Genomic DNA, 15,932 nt, shown 5'->3' on the forward strand with positions numbered 1-15,932 from the left:
TAATTGGGATATCCTCTGCAGTTTAAACTTGTTTTTTTGTATGATCTTGTATGCCTAATTGCAATTTAGTTTCCCATTATCTCTAATTGTAATTTGAACAAAAATGTACTTTTCATTGAATGTTAAAGGGGTTCAATTACATCCGGTGGTAGACTGAACAATATTGAATAATGAACGTTCTTAGAGGAGATAAACCAAACCTACCGGATTTGTCAACATAAGTTATTCAACTCTGCTTTTACAAGATTAGCATCTAAGAGGCATTGACTCAACACAGACAAGGAAATAACAGTTCAAGCTAATTAAATATTAAGTTGATACAATGGTGGTTTGGTCAAGTGAAAGTGATTGGATATCCTGAAGCAATGGAAAAACCACGTTGAAAGAGTTAAACTCTCTTTGGTCCTGAAAATAGTTGAATTTGATGTGATAGTAATGGATTATTGGTAATCATACAAAAAAACAGTTACCTATTATGTTTATTTCTGGGAATGGCTTGATGAGGGAGAAATTGAAGTGCTTAAGATATATGGGTGACCCATTTGAAGACATTATTGTAAATCATCGATCCAGAGATCATTATATCAATGCATATGGAATAAAATCTACAACATATCGTACTATCATATGGCATGAATAGTGCAACATATATTTTAAACGCCTTGTATTATTGGAGACATCCGTATTGTGTGTGTGTATATACACCAGCTCTAGTGCTTAATATAAAAACTAGTTGGAGATTAATTTTAGTTTCAAATATAAGATCTTAATTTATCTTATCTCTTAAATTTGTAATTTATTTTCTAAAGTATCCCTATTGTTTATACATGTCAGGGAGTTGCCATATAAGAATAGTTATGATTAAAAAAGTACTTTAGGAACATCAATTTATATTTATTACAAATAATTAATTTAACTAATTTTTTTTAATATACTCAAACTAGTTAATTAATATTTACCTATTACCTAGTTTATATATGATATCATAATTCAAACTGATTTGTATATGTCATGGTGTGTTCTCTGCGTTTTGAACAGCCCAACTGCTTCATTGGGTAAGATGACTTGCTAAACATGTGAAAGTGAATGAATTACTGGGTTATTTTTCAAGAGAATGATTGAAGCTATAAAACTTCCGAACAGGCGGTTTTAAACTTCTCTAAGTAGAGCTTGGTGATGTTCTCATGGTGAGAAACTAAATAAAATGGCAAAAATAATACTCCTCCGGTCCTAAATATATGACATTTATATACACTAATATAAGGGTCTTATATCTAAGACCGGAAGAGTAAAATGATAATTTCATGTGCAGAAATAGATCTCTCGTGGTTTTCTTTTATTTTCGCATTTTTTTTGGTGTTGTCTCCAGAAAAAATTTAGTTCAATTTAGTTTTAACTTGATCTGGAAAAAATGTTAAAATTAATTATAGCTCTCCATTTCTATGTATAATATTTTCAACCCCTCAAAAAAATATTAAAATGAAACTATAAACCTCTCTCCCCAGACGGCAATCATACCATTTTTTAAGAGTATAATAAATATTTGCAATTTGGTCTACGAATTTTCTTCTCATTCTCGGAGCTCGATTACCTTATTATTATTATTTGTTTGCCAACAGTTTGATTACTTTAGTTTACTTTCATTTTGAATCAAGTCCTTCTACTTGTTTTTTTCTTTTTGGTAAATTTTTTATTGGATCCTTAAACTTGATGCTGTTAAATCTGTTAGTTGCTGAGAGTTAACTCTGTTAAATAAGCATCAACATCGTTGATAATTTCCGCTAGCCACATCTGAAACATCATCACCTCTTCCCCTCCACCAGAAGCCCAGCTTCTTGCAAACTCACTGGGATTCTCTTCAGCCATCCCCATGGTCACGATTTCCTTAGCCATGCAGTTCACCCCTGTCAGAATAAGATAAAAAAAAAAAATGATGGTCTAGAAACTTGGAAGAGCTTAGAGTAAGGAATACACTTGAAGAATGATGAAATGAAAAGGCACCTCTGAACTCCATAAATGTAAGACATACAAAGCAACACGGGATATGATTTTAATTCAATATATATCATCAAAGTTTATTATCTCTAGGATGGTCACGTTGAGAAAGAAATTGAAACAACTATATATATGCGGAGGGTATATGAATGATAAATAACAAGTGAAGAATGGGCTGCCCTGTTTTACTACTGAAAAACAAAGGCACTTCTCATATATTATTAAAATGTTGTTTGCACCGTATGAAATTTTGTTGCAAGCAAGGTTTAACAGCCTCATATTATTCATTATCATTCTCTTTTTTTTTTCTTGCTATAACTTAGAATTTCTATAGGGTTAGGAACATTAAAATTAAAACCCTCCAAATAATTGCGCTTTCCGATATTAGAACTTATGTTCTCCTAGTTACATAAGTGAAACCGCTTACCATCTTAACCATCTTGCTAGTATTCATTATCATTCTTTATTTTTAGACGCATCCCAACAATCATTAACGTCGGCATCATAGTGACATCATTGCCACTAGGGCTGTGCAAAAACACAATGGTCCAGTCCAACCGGAGCAAACTTGGTCCAGTCCAACTGGAGAAAACTTGGTCCAGTCCGATCCATAAAAAATTGGCCTGAAACAAGATCGGACTTGACTAATCCCATCAGTGGATTGGACTAGGGATTGACCCTTTAGATCAGTTGGTCTGGTCCAGTCTGGCTTGCTTTTTTATTTGGAAAAATAGTAAATAAAGACCCCCCAATATGTGAAATTACGATTTGGGAGCCTCGATTTGAAAAATGACAAATAAAGACCCGGTCCCCATATTGCAAATATGAAATCTTGGTGAAATGTTCGAAATGCTCTTAAGCCAAGTTGTGATTTGATCTACTGAAGTTGTCATTCGCTAAAATGAATTTGTCATTTTCCATAGTCAACTTGTCATTTTGCATACCCTTAGCCAAGGTATGATTTGGTTTACTGAAATTGTCATTTGTTAAAGTGAATTTGTCATTTCCCATGGTCAACTTGTCACTTGCCCGAGGGGCATATCAGACATTTTACCAAGATTTCATATTTGCAATATGGGACCGGGTCTTTATTTTCCATTTTTCAAGTTGAGAGTCCCAAATCATAATTTCACATATTGGGGCGTCTTTGTTTGCCATTTTCCCTTTTTATTTTTAATTTTTAAGTATTATTCATACAATTTTAATTTGTTTTAATTCTTTTATAGGAGTTTTTCTTTTGTCAATTCAAATAATAAAGATTTATCTATTAACTTCCTAAGTGATGAGCATATGTATATATTTCTTCAATATATGATCTATATTGATTAGGATTAATAAATGAAACATGATTGAGAAATTGAAAGGGAGTAATCAAATTTGATGAAGTTTTGATAAAAACGTGCAAAATTTTACATAGTAAGTTGTATTCTTACCTCCCATTGAAGAAAAAAAATTTAAAAAAAAAATTGAATTGAGGTCCTAGACTTCTTAGACTAGTCTAGGCAGTTTAGTAGACTAAATCTAGGCCAACCCGATTTAAGGTTGAGTATTGGATTGGATCAGACCTCCTGCTGTCTTTTTCAACCAGAGGTTTTTATTGGACCTGACTTCAACTTGATAGCAAACCTGGTCTACTCTAGTCCATGCACACCCCTAATCATCACCATCTAGTGTAGTGGTGTTTCTTTCTTTTATATCAGCAAGAAGTGAGTCAGAATTCTCTCCACACAATTTATCTCATAGAGTGTTTCCTTAAGGTACGAATAGCTCGGTATGAGAAGATCATCTAGTGTAGCTTCTTCAAGCTCGACATCAAATGCCTTCGACTTGACGTTAAAGCACTTGGAATGTATTTCTTCGCATAATGCATGACGCAACTCTCTATAATCTGGAGTGGCAGGAGGGAAGGAGAGATGAGCGGTTGCTTAGATATGGCGTTATGGTGGAAGGACAAGATGTTTTTTTGGTCATTCTACGGGAAATCATTAACAGTGTTAATGTTTATTTAGTAGCAAGGACTAACAAATATGAAGGTAGGAAGTTAAAGGATTTAATAAAAAGTGAGAGAAAAAAAACAAAAGTATGAGGAGGACCTGCAAATTAATTTTCCCTTATCTATTTACAAACAAGTTCTAGAAAATCAAAAACTAAAAAGAGATTTAAATCAAACAAAATACAATTAAGACGCAAATGACAAACCCTAATTACAAAATAAACACTCAGACTTATTACATATTAACCACAAACTTAAGGGACTGTCAACTAATAAAAGATTAACTGTAAAAAAAAAACATTTTATTTTTTCGGGCTATGTATAGATATTTTTTTGTTGAAGGCAATCTTATTAGAAACACTGTTAGGTACTAAATGTGGATGCCTTTCCCAATAGAGATTTGGACGTTGGTTCGTCTTATTATCAGAGCCTAACCCCTTCCATTGGTTTAAAAAAAGCATTTTAATATGTTTTTCCCAAACTTGCAAAAGTGTATAAATTCTAGTACCTTAAGAAGAGAAAGCCCAAGTTCAAAATTTTAAGGAAAAGTTAATATTTTGGTTTTTTAAAATTATTTATAACTCAGTTCTTCAATTATAACTTGATAGGACTAAGTTTCTAAACTTTTGACACAATTACGACTTAGTTTCTCACATTTTTATTTTTTCATATTACCATCCTTAAGATATTCTATGCAGTAAAAATTATTAATAACTTCTCTAAAATTATTTCCAACTCGACTCCACATAAGATTATTTAATAAAATAAAAAAAAGGAAAGACTGGATCAAAGAAAAAGGAGACAAACATAGAGAAGCACAGAACTTTGTTCTCTGCTTCTCTTTGTCTGTCTCTTTCTTAGGATCCGTCAAAAATATAGTAACTGAAATACAAGGGATTGTAATACAATGGTGCGATTCGAGTCATTTCACTTGAAGAAGCCGTTATCTAAATCCTAATTAACTAAGTGTTAAAAACATGAATGAAATGAGGTTTGGCTTGATTATAGAAAAAAAAAGATTAAAATCCTAATACTACTTTTTTGTCTTTTGTTTATAGAGAGGGGATGAAATGGAAATGGATTGGATCTAGTTAGGAAATGCAATCAATGAAATCTCTTGAGAATGGGATTTGGGCTATCCTAGTTTGTTAAATGATATTGGAGTTAATGGAATGCAATTTGGATTGATAAAATGTAAATGGCTCCGTCAGCTAGGTTGATTGATGTGCTTGGCCACGCACAACATAAATCCAATTCAAGCTCACAATAATCACATCATTACTCAAGCATATGAACATGCCAGTAACATAATCATCAATGAACTCAAATAGGGAAGCATACATTAACATATATACTTCAAGCATCCAATCTACACAAATCAATCAAAAGATGCTAATTAATGAAGTCAACCAATAAAAGGAACTCAACCCTAACACACTAAATGATAAACCTATGGCTAGGAAATCAAAATACATAAGGAAAATATGAATAAAGCCAGAATAACTCCTCATTAAGCTCTAGAATTCAAGTTCATTTTGCTCCATCCCCAAGAAGTCAAGTGCTCAGCCACGCAGAACCATACTTGTAGCTCCAAATTGCAGCAGGAAGGTAGCTGCCATGGAAGAAATCGTGGAAAGAGGTTGGAAATCGATAAAGATGATGATACTTGTGGCAGCCACGCGCTGGGATACTTGTGGCAGCCACGTTGTGTCCGCTTGAGGTCTCCATGGGCTGGTTCTTATTGCTGGGGCCCTCATGTTCTATTGAGGCCTTAATTTTTACATACTGGTTCATTGGGTTCGCTTTATGAGCCAGTTCCCCCTCTTTTTATTGGGCTTGGGTTGTTCTTTTCGGCTCATTGGTTATCTCTTTGACGGGGTTCCACTTTTAAGATTTCAATTGGCTTATATATCTAAGATGCGAGATAATAATACTTAAAAATAAGAGGAAATTGCAATCAAGTCACAAGAAAGGGATTTAATTACCTTAAAATCCGTTGATAATCAAAAAGTATGCAATGACAAGTTTCATTATATAAAATGATAACTGATTTATATTAAACGTTTTGATAATTTAATTCTTTTTGACCTTATGGTAATTCTCCCCAAGAATAATGAGAAAAGGAGGAGAAAAGCTGGAGAAATTCTCCAAATAAATGATTCACTAGCAAGTTGAATATGATGGCTATTCAATTTTGCGATGCAAAAATCCTTTTATTGAGGAATTTGAAAAAAAAAAAAACGTAAAAAGGGGACAAGATTAAGATGTTATATATGCTTAGGATTAAAACAATTTTTTAAACTAGTTTTTATATTCTCCTAGTGAGGACAACACGTACATTCCGAAACAATTGACTGTATAGACCCGTGCCGTGTTACGTACATTGGAAAGCGACCGCTTGGACTGTATACCACAAAAAGAAAGGGACCACTTTGTTTCCAACAATACCGTTGAAAGGAACACCCACATGGAATTCTGGTTCCAACCCTCCGTGAAACATGACTCATCATGAACTATTTGACCTGAAATTTACTATAGATATCTCTAATCGGCCATTCAAAATTTCTGGTGATATTTTAATCAACACTTTATCATTATTAGTTTGATACTTATGGTTAATAGATTTTTTCGTTGATGCAATTTTTTGGTTTTATTTTATTTTATGATAATATAGGATAAGAGGTCTTTTTGCTTTCCTTCTCATCCTCTTTCCCTGTTCGAACCATTAGATCAACATTTGTGCAGTTTAAATTTGATTTTTTTTTAATAAAACTATTATCAACATGTTAAATTATAAAAAATGAATAATTGAATTCAAATCTACACTGTTCAGATATTGATCTTGTAGGTAGAAATTAGGAGGGGAAAAAGATGGGAAGAAAAGAGGAGAAAATCGTTTCTAATGCAAGATTTCAATTCACTATCTCTTGCATTGCTAATTTGTTTTATGACTTATTCTTATTTTTTTGACCAGAATATAACTTATTCTTAATAATCGTACTCATTGAGAATTTTCAGTGGAAAAGATTAAACGGGTATATTTTTAAAAATTCAACACATGTTTCTTATAAATAATTAACTTAACTAATTTTATTAATATCTATAAGTTATTTATAGACCCTGCATTTAAAATCAGAGAAAGAGCATCATTTATTTATGAAAATCAAAATTTCAACCGGACATTATATAATATATTGACTTTATTTCTTTTCTTTTGTTAATTAAGTTGAAAGTATATTTAAGATATGTTTGAGAGATGAGATAATTATTGAATCGAGAAGGAAAAGGAATTGAGTTTGTTCTCTATATCTTCTTCTCCATTCATTAAAGTTTGCTTCTCTTTCACCCAAATCCTATTTCAAATATTTTTTCCCCTTGAAATCAATAACAAAACTATCAACTATTATCAGCATCATAATATTTATTTTAGTTTTTTTTCTTTTTATCATCCTTCATCCAGTGAAAGGAACACATGCACGGCCAACAATGTTCTTTGGGAAGGACCATTAATAATGGCATAACTTTTGATTAGCACATTAGATTCTAATATGACCTTCTAATTATAAAATATTCTATTCGATTCTAAATATAGAAGCTAAAAAACTGATTTTTGAATATTAAAAAGATTATTTAAATTGGTTATGTATAAATTTTTGATAGAGAAAATGAGTTAAAATCGTATATTTAATTTAGATTAAAACAAGAACATAAATAAATTTTACATGATACTTAGGACAGGAAGAAGTATGGTATAGAAATTTTTGGAATTCCACTATAATTGCTTCCTTTTAAGCATTTTCTTCTGTCTCTCAACTTGCATGTCTCATGAGATTAAATTGTCACTAACCTTATTTTTATGTGACATAGAACCAACGTTGTTTGTACTTTGTTCTCAATGTTCCCTATTTACCATAACCTGGCCCTCCCAATCGTGGGTGACCTTGTTCACAATGTCAAAATGAAGAAATTTGGATAAAATATAATAAAAGATTATGTTGCTTAAATGATCAGGGTTTTTGGTCTCTTGCACTTTTCTAAAAATTGCTTGTTACTTAGGATTAGGCAAATCCATATAAGTGAGATTAGAAAATACCATCTCTACCCATGGTATTTGACAAACTCAATTATTTTTATATATTTTGATATCTTTTATATGGGTTTTGTCAACTTAATTAGTCTCTTTTAACTTTAATTGATTGATTAATTGATTTAATATGTTTTATTTTGAATTATTATTTTTATAGGGGCAAAATTATCATATTTCGTTTAATTGTGACTAATTGATTTTTGAAGACAATTAATGCTACCTTATCTTTGAATTTTTGCTTGCAGGTTTTTGGAAGATTAAGAAAATAAAAATAAAAAAAAGAAAAGAAAAGAATAAATTAAAAAAAAAAAAAAAAAAATAAAATAATGAAAGGGTGGAGCAAAACGCTGCGTTTTGCTCCACCCCTAATATCCATTATTATATCATCTTCATCCGGAGAAGACAAGGGAGGCGGCTGGAGACGAAACAGAGAGGCGGACGTTGGACGGCGGCTGAGAAGGAAAAAACAGAGCAACAGGGAGGGAGAACACGAGAATCATCATCATCGGCCACTTCACCTTCGTCTTCTCGGCTGATCTTGAACGCGGAACCAGTGACGGCCGTGCGAACAGGGTGAAGGATTTAGCTTGAGTATATCAGCGTCTTCTCCTTCTCGGTCTGACGACTTCATCACATCTCTTTCATGGAAGCCTGTAACAGAGCGTTGATTGCAGCATTTTTGATGGCAAACCGAGGCTAGACTTCGTAATCTTCCAATTCAACAATAATGGCAGGAGCTTAGATCATCAAAAGGAAGTTTTAGTTGCTTTAATTTCTTACTCAATTATTGTTTAATAATTCCTAGGTGTTAGGATAGTTTTTCTGATTGTTGGGATAATTCTATTGGTTAATCTAATTATATTTAGAGATTATTGTGACTGAATTATTGCTTAGCATTTGACATTGGGCTGTTTATAACTTTGATTTCAATTATAATGTTATAGTTATGATATTTGTAATGATTTTGAAGTTAATATATTGTAATTTTCTAAGGTAGTTTAGAATTTTGGATCATATTGTTTCTTGCTTGCTTTAATTCTGTTATTTTGGATTTAAGAGTTCTAATTAAGCATTGGTTTTTAACATCCTTAATCCTATTTTACTATTCTGGTTGCAGTTAGTAAGTTGGGATTTTAGGAAAAATATTTTGTGACAACTCGAAGTGGTTCGATTGTTGGATTAAAAGCTTAATTATAATTCTTAATTCATTGTTTTAACTCCCATATCTTTTAAAGTGATGATTGCCTGCATTGTTGAATTGGAGAATTGATTTTTATCATTGATATTCGTGTGTTTTGTTTTCAAATCTTTCATCTTCATTTATTTCAATTATTCTTACATAAAAAAAATAACAAAAAAAAAGTATTTTAATTTCAATTTAATTTAAGGCATTTAATTAGCAATTCCTCAAAATCAAAAATCCTTTTTATAGTTTAGGTTATTTGCATTTATTTACTAGGGTTTAATTTCGTTTTCGGCTCCTCAAAGTGAAACGACCTGAGTTTTGCACTATATTGCATTAATTCGGTTAATTTTTGGAGTAACCCCAAAGCGACAATTAAGGGCAAGTTAACTTCAGTATTCCTCAATCTCACCTACATATTGGTTTATCCAATCCCAAGTAGTAAGTAATTTCTCATATTAAATATTTTTTTTTGAAGAACTTTTCTCAATCATAATTTTTACTTTTCATTGTCAGTGCTTCGTATCAAACAGGACCTAATTCCTTATAATTAGAAGTATTGTCATATATATGTAAACTAGTGTAACACATGTAAACATAATTTAACTATTTCCAAACATATAGACTTTACAACCAATCAATACACATATGAAAGCTATAATAAACCATACTATTTATAAACTCTGTGCAGCACACGGAAACCACCCCCATCTAGATAAAGTGAGAAAAAACTTGGTAACAGGTCTCATTGCACTCAAGTCTTATTCATCCATCTCTCTAAAATTAGACACATTATAAGAGAAGATACACAACACACACACACACACACACAAAAATACAACTACGCAACGAACACACTCACTAAACACAACTAGTCTGATAATAAAAATTAATGCCCCATTGTTTTCACAATGCGAGGGTCTGATCTTTCTGCTGTATCATCTCTCCGATACCATCACCATAAAGCAGAGATTTTACATGCTCCTCTAGCCTTGATGGGCTACCGTTATCATAACTATACATTATAGGCACCATCCTAGCGGCATTCAGACAAACTTTTGCAAAAGACGAGGGAAATGGATTTGTTGGAGTGAAGCATTCTTTGTTGAGACATTTCCATGCATCTGAGATCTTATGTTTGATATGTTCTCTTGCGGTTTCCTCAGTTACTCCTGGGTGGTCCTTCATGTAACAGGCAAGATAGGACCCATCTTTAACAACTTGATCATTGTCCTGTACAAAGAAAAAGACATTGTATTGAGGCCTGTGGATTGGGGTCTTCCAAATTTGTGGTCCAAATGTGAAGTGGATAAATTAGGTCAAACAATCACGTAGCTTCAAATTGGACTTGCACACAAATTTCCTTAAATATAACCGTATCATGGCATTCTAGTTTTCTACTTCACACGAAAATATTTTTGAATTTTGTTGTAAACCAAGTACCAATTTAACATCATGGTCGTATACTTCCTTCAGTTCTAAACATAGGAGCTAGTTGAGGGGTTTATTTTTAGCTTAAATATAAGACCTGAATTCACCTTATCATCCTAAATTTATAATATGTTTTTCGCATACTAGCATGATTGATTGCACATACTCAGAAGGTTTTTATCAAGAAGTAATTTTAATGCAAATGATTAAAGAGAGTATTTTAGGCAACAAACATTTTTACAAATTACTTAGTTAACTGGTCCCCTTGATCTCTGCATATAAGTTGTTTAGTTCATATATTTAAGACACTAGAGGGAGTATTAAGAGAAGTATAAGGTTACAGATAGTTACAATCTAGATCGACTGGTCGCCAAGGTCTTGAAAACTAAATCAAAATTTGAATTAATGGATTTACCAAATCATGATTTATCAATTTGATGGTTAATTGTTAAAACTGTGGCCAGTCATGCAATATAATTCTAATAGAACCTCGCACGGTACCTTTGCACCTTCTAAGTCATCACAAAGCCTCAGAATTGTGGATGTGGAGGATATCAAAGCCGGGAAGCCATCCATGAGGGCCAAGGTTTCATTGGTAAAGCCCTGACCTAACAAGAAGAATGCGTGGACAAGGCACACATCCACTCCTGTGCTCACAATGCCGTTCTCTAAATACTCCTCACTATTTGGTAACTTCCCTGATGAACTGAGCCATTTTGCTTCTTCCAAAAATGCATTGCACAATCTTATCCACTACCAAAACATTTATAAATCAATGATTTTAAAGAGAGATCTTAATTTCCTTATAAACTGAAACATGAACTTAAATTATAATTACCGATTTGATTAACGTTTTTATAGGGTCCCATCCATGTTTGTTTCGGACCCAATTGGCAAATTCATTGGTAATACCATAGAGAGCCTTGAAGCATGCTTTCATGTAGTCTGGCAATTGCTCCGTTGCTCCCAAATCCCATCTGCATTAATATTCATAGATTTATTTGTGTTATGGCCAATAAGAAACTACGAAAATTGGGGAAAAGACCCTCGTTGACAATTTTATTGATGAAAAGGACCTGATAAATTTTTTATACACATGAAGTACATGTACTCTGCAAATTCTGTTCACACAGAGTATTGACACTTTGATTTAATTCATTCTCACCAATATAGTTTTCCCCCCAATTTTCCCAAAGAAATTTATTATGATAATTATTAATTATAAATATTTGAAAAAAGTTACCTGTTGACAGCATCTACAAAGAGAGTGAGTTCATCCAAGCTCCCATAAACATCAAATATATCATCAATTATGTATACCAGAGATATGGGCTTTGTGAGTTCGATCCTTTCCTCTGAAAATAAAGGATCCGAGAGGCTCGCCATGGACCACATGTACCACTTTATTGGCTCATCTCTTGCAAACTTCAAGTCCTTGGCTAATCCTAGGTCTTCCCACCACCTATATATGTGTGTGCGCGTGTAATGCATAAAACTCTGTCAGTACGACAAAGTAACTATGACTTGTTTCTTATAAATAGGCTAATAATCAATTGTATATTAATTGAAGTGTCATCGTATTTTATATCAGATAAAAAAACTCACTTAGACACTGCATATATCTCCTTCAGGTTGATGGAGTTAGCAATCTGTGTATTGATTTGGGATAGGTTCTCTAGAGGCATTAACCATCCGTTGTTAAGTTGGGAATTTGAAATATGGAAATTTCTGGGCGTAAACCTGGGCAAACTTTTGTGAATTGGGTACTTGAGAGTATTTGCAATAACATTAGCTTCATGATGATCATGGAATCTTGAACTTAGAAGATGATATGTAAAGTTCCCAGCTTCATGAAGATCATCTTCTCCTTCTATACTTAACTGTGAAGCTTCGAACAGTTCAATCAATCCTTCAGTGTCTCCCCAAAATTTCTGCCTCAGCCTTCCCTTCTTGTCCATGAAGTTTCCAAACACGCCTGCATAATAAGATTCAATAATAACCACTCAGTTTTTAAGATTCAAGAACAGTACTGCTATTCCAATAATTGACATGTGTGACTTTTAAAAAGAATGATTATAATATTATATATTTAGCCACAGAAACGAAAGCTTCGCGTGATAAATATGTATCACGTGCATGCATCTAAAGGAAAGGCGCGTTTATAATTACCCGTATCTATATCATAAAGGTGTTGTCTTAACAAGCGAAATTGAAGAGCAACTTCAGAGAGCTGAAGATTATGATCTGTGTCATAATAGCTCTGAGTTCCAAGCTTCAGATAGTGTTCGAATCGATTCAGCTCTTGAATCTCCTCTTCGAAGTGGTGTTCAATCCCAAGCCTTTGAATCATATCAATCATATATAAACCATCCACTGATCTCTCTTTTGCTTTTTCAAAGAAGATTTTCTTAACGTTCTTCAATTGTTTTGCATGTCTGATATGAATGTCATCCTGAAAATGAGTAACAATTATACCCACAAGTATAAATTAAAGATGATATATAAATGAACAAACATGCGTTGGTCACCGTGGAAGGCCCATGACAGCTTAAGCACAAGGTCTCAAGTTTAACTCCGTGTAAATGCAGAAAACACATGAGAAAGCTACTCTTAATTAAGCCCAACAAAGTGAGTTAGTCCTAAAGGGACCCAACAATGCTCGAATCAAATTCAGCTAGATAGCTATATCAGAAATAATGATGATATAAATGAATCACATTATTTTTTTTACACTCTGTTGGAATATGTGCGTTTGCATAGAAAATTAAAAGTGATAAAGTGATAAAGAGAATTGCCTCACATTGAATGTTGATTTTGAACGAGTGATGTTCTGCTGCATGGAAATAATAGAAATGGCTTTATTCATGGAAGTAGAGTTTGAGAAATGATTTCCTCTGGGGTTGGTTCTTGGAATATCTGAGATTTGCTTCAGAAAAAATGGCGACTTTAGGGTGTAAAGCTGACAGGGTGCCATGGTGAATGAGCAATATATATATTATGCAGAAAGAAAGCTTGCTTTGATGCTTTAATGGTAGATTCTATGTTGGAGGGATATCCTTGTAGTGAGGAGGAAACAAGAAGAAGAAATTTATATAGAGAAGCAGGTAGGCGCGAGAGAGTATCATTAAAACATAAGGAATCAAAATTGAATTCTACAAGTCTGGTTTCTCCGACATTTCTGGTGTCCCTTTCAAGCATAATTAAAGATATGGGCCCCAATATCAAACATGTTTCATGGGGACTATTGAATTCTACAAGTCTAGCTTCTCCACTGTCATTTTTGTCCTTATTATTCGTCACTGGTAGAAGGTAAACAATAATTAAATATTCATCGCTATGCTTCCCTGAAAGATCTATTCCCTATCCTATCAAAATATAGGAGTTAATTTAGCAGTTTGTTATTATTCTCACTTATTTTTATGTTATCCTTATAGATTGTGAAACCATTTTATTTTGTCATGAGCATGATTGTCACAACTAGAACTAACCGGGTGGTTCAATTGGGAATCAGCCTATGGTCCAAACTTGATACTCCTTCGGTCTTTAATATAGAACCCAATTCTTGAGTTGATTTTAGTTCTAAATATAAGACCCATTTCTCATATTTATTAATTTTCTCTAAATTACCTCTATGGATACTCCCTCAACCATAATCAAGAAGAAGAGGAAGATGGAGTATTAAGAAAGATGATTATGATGTTTTAGAAAAAAATGTGTCACGTTTCTTATAATTAACTAACTTACCTAACTTCTTAATGTAATCAAATTAGTTAAATGGGTCTTATATTAAGGACCGGAGGAGTATATAGCTACCATAACCATCGGAAAAGTGATCTTGTCAAGAACGAGTAAAAAACAGTGAAAACCAATCAAAACCTTTTTTAAAATTATTTTTAAATTTTTCAATACCCAAAATTATGTTACCTTTTGTTTTAATCCACTTTTCAATGGGTTTTTCTTTAATGTTCTATATTTGATGATTTATTGGTGGTTCTGAACTTCTGATTAATCATATAAACTTTACAAGATTAATAAGTTGGATAATTAATCAGACATACTTGATAATTTTTGTGATTTGTAATGGACAATAATATTTTTATTGTAATGTTAGTGTGGTGAGTATAATTTTAGCATGATGTATAGAAGGTTATAGGTAAAATTATTTAAGATATTTTATTGTTTAAGCACATTCTTTAAATTATATTTAAGTTAGTTGATCAGTTTGACTAGTTCAGCCACTGAACGTTGACTCAGTGTCTTGTTAAGTTTAATATCCATTCAGTTCTAACAACATTTGCTTTTGAAATGAAATACGAAGCATAAATTTTGTTTTTGTCATACCTAAATAATAAATGGGAAAATGAATCATTGCTATTTAGGAGGGCACGAATGTAATGTTTTTTATTTCTAAGTTGGCTTTTAATAGGAGTTGAACCCTCAATGTTTATTTTTTGGTAAAAAGAAAAAAATTATCTTTTTACTTTCTGTATCCATTTATGTATATTATGTTATTTTCAAATATTTTTCATCTTTTTATCCGCCAACGGTATGCCTTTCTATCCGCCAACGGTATGCCTTTCTAATGCTTGACTATATATTAAGAATTTCTACCTGTAGTGCGAGAGGCAAGGAGGAAAAAACGAGACCAGGCAAATAAGAGGGAAAAATTATAATTCTTGCCCTAATTTTTTTGGTTTTGGTTTTTTTTTTGTTTGGGTTCTTCCAAGGATTTGAAAAGGGCTACTTTGGAATATCTGTTATCTTAGTTGAGTTTCTTCAATATATTGTTTCAAAGGAGAGATTGATCATAAGAGGGATGCTAATAATGATTAAGAAAATAAAGGACTAAGGGAAGGAAACAAAACATACGATCCATCTTTTATAAGATGTTAGGGTTTCTTTTGAAGGATAAATGTCCTCACATGATATAATTAAACAAAATGTCAATTGCATGACTTTACGAAGAATTTTAGGTAGGAAAACAGAAGTGATTTAGCACAGCCGAAGAGAAGTTGATTTTTTTTTTTTGTTTTTTTCACTGAAATGGAAGTTGAATTTTATTAACCAGGTTTTATATTTTTATTAAAATAAAAAATTGTTTTGAATTCATCATTTAGTTCTAAATATTCCTTTATAGGAACAAATTCTCACGGAAAGAAAAACGTGAGCAAGTTCTCATATATATATAGAATATATAAAATTTATACTGTACCATAACCCGTGGCCCAATTGAATTCAAACTT

The 15,932-nt window shown here is 32.5% G+C and overlaps 1 protein-coding gene across 1 annotated transcript; it reads right to left on the reverse strand.

Moving 5' to 3' along the window:
• Positions 1 to 9,841: 9,841 nt before the first annotated feature.
• On the reverse strand, positions 9,842 to 13,676 carry LOC114748194 ((3S,6E)-nerolidol synthase 1-like). Its single transcript, XM_028936550.1, has 7 exons — positions 13,490 to 13,676; positions 12,859 to 13,141; positions 12,295 to 12,664; positions 11,933 to 12,151; positions 11,528 to 11,666; positions 11,191 to 11,442; positions 9,842 to 10,491 (listed from the first exon to the last, which is right to left on the reverse strand). Exons 1-7 carry the CDS (start codon positions 13,661 to 13,663, stop codon positions 10,165 to 10,167), a joined length of 1,764 nt encoding a protein of 587 aa, XP_028792383.1. The 5' UTR covers positions 13,664 to 13,676; the 3' UTR covers positions 9,842 to 10,164.
• Positions 13,677 to 15,932: the final 2,256 nt, after the last annotated feature.

Source organism: Neltuma alba, unplaced genomic scaffold (genome assembly GCF_004799145.2).
Source record: "Neltuma alba isolate B1F8T4 unplaced genomic scaffold, ASM479914v2 tig00005632_pilon, whole genome shotgun sequence".
NCBI lineage: Eukaryota > Viridiplantae > Streptophyta > Magnoliopsida > Fabales > Fabaceae > Neltuma > Neltuma alba.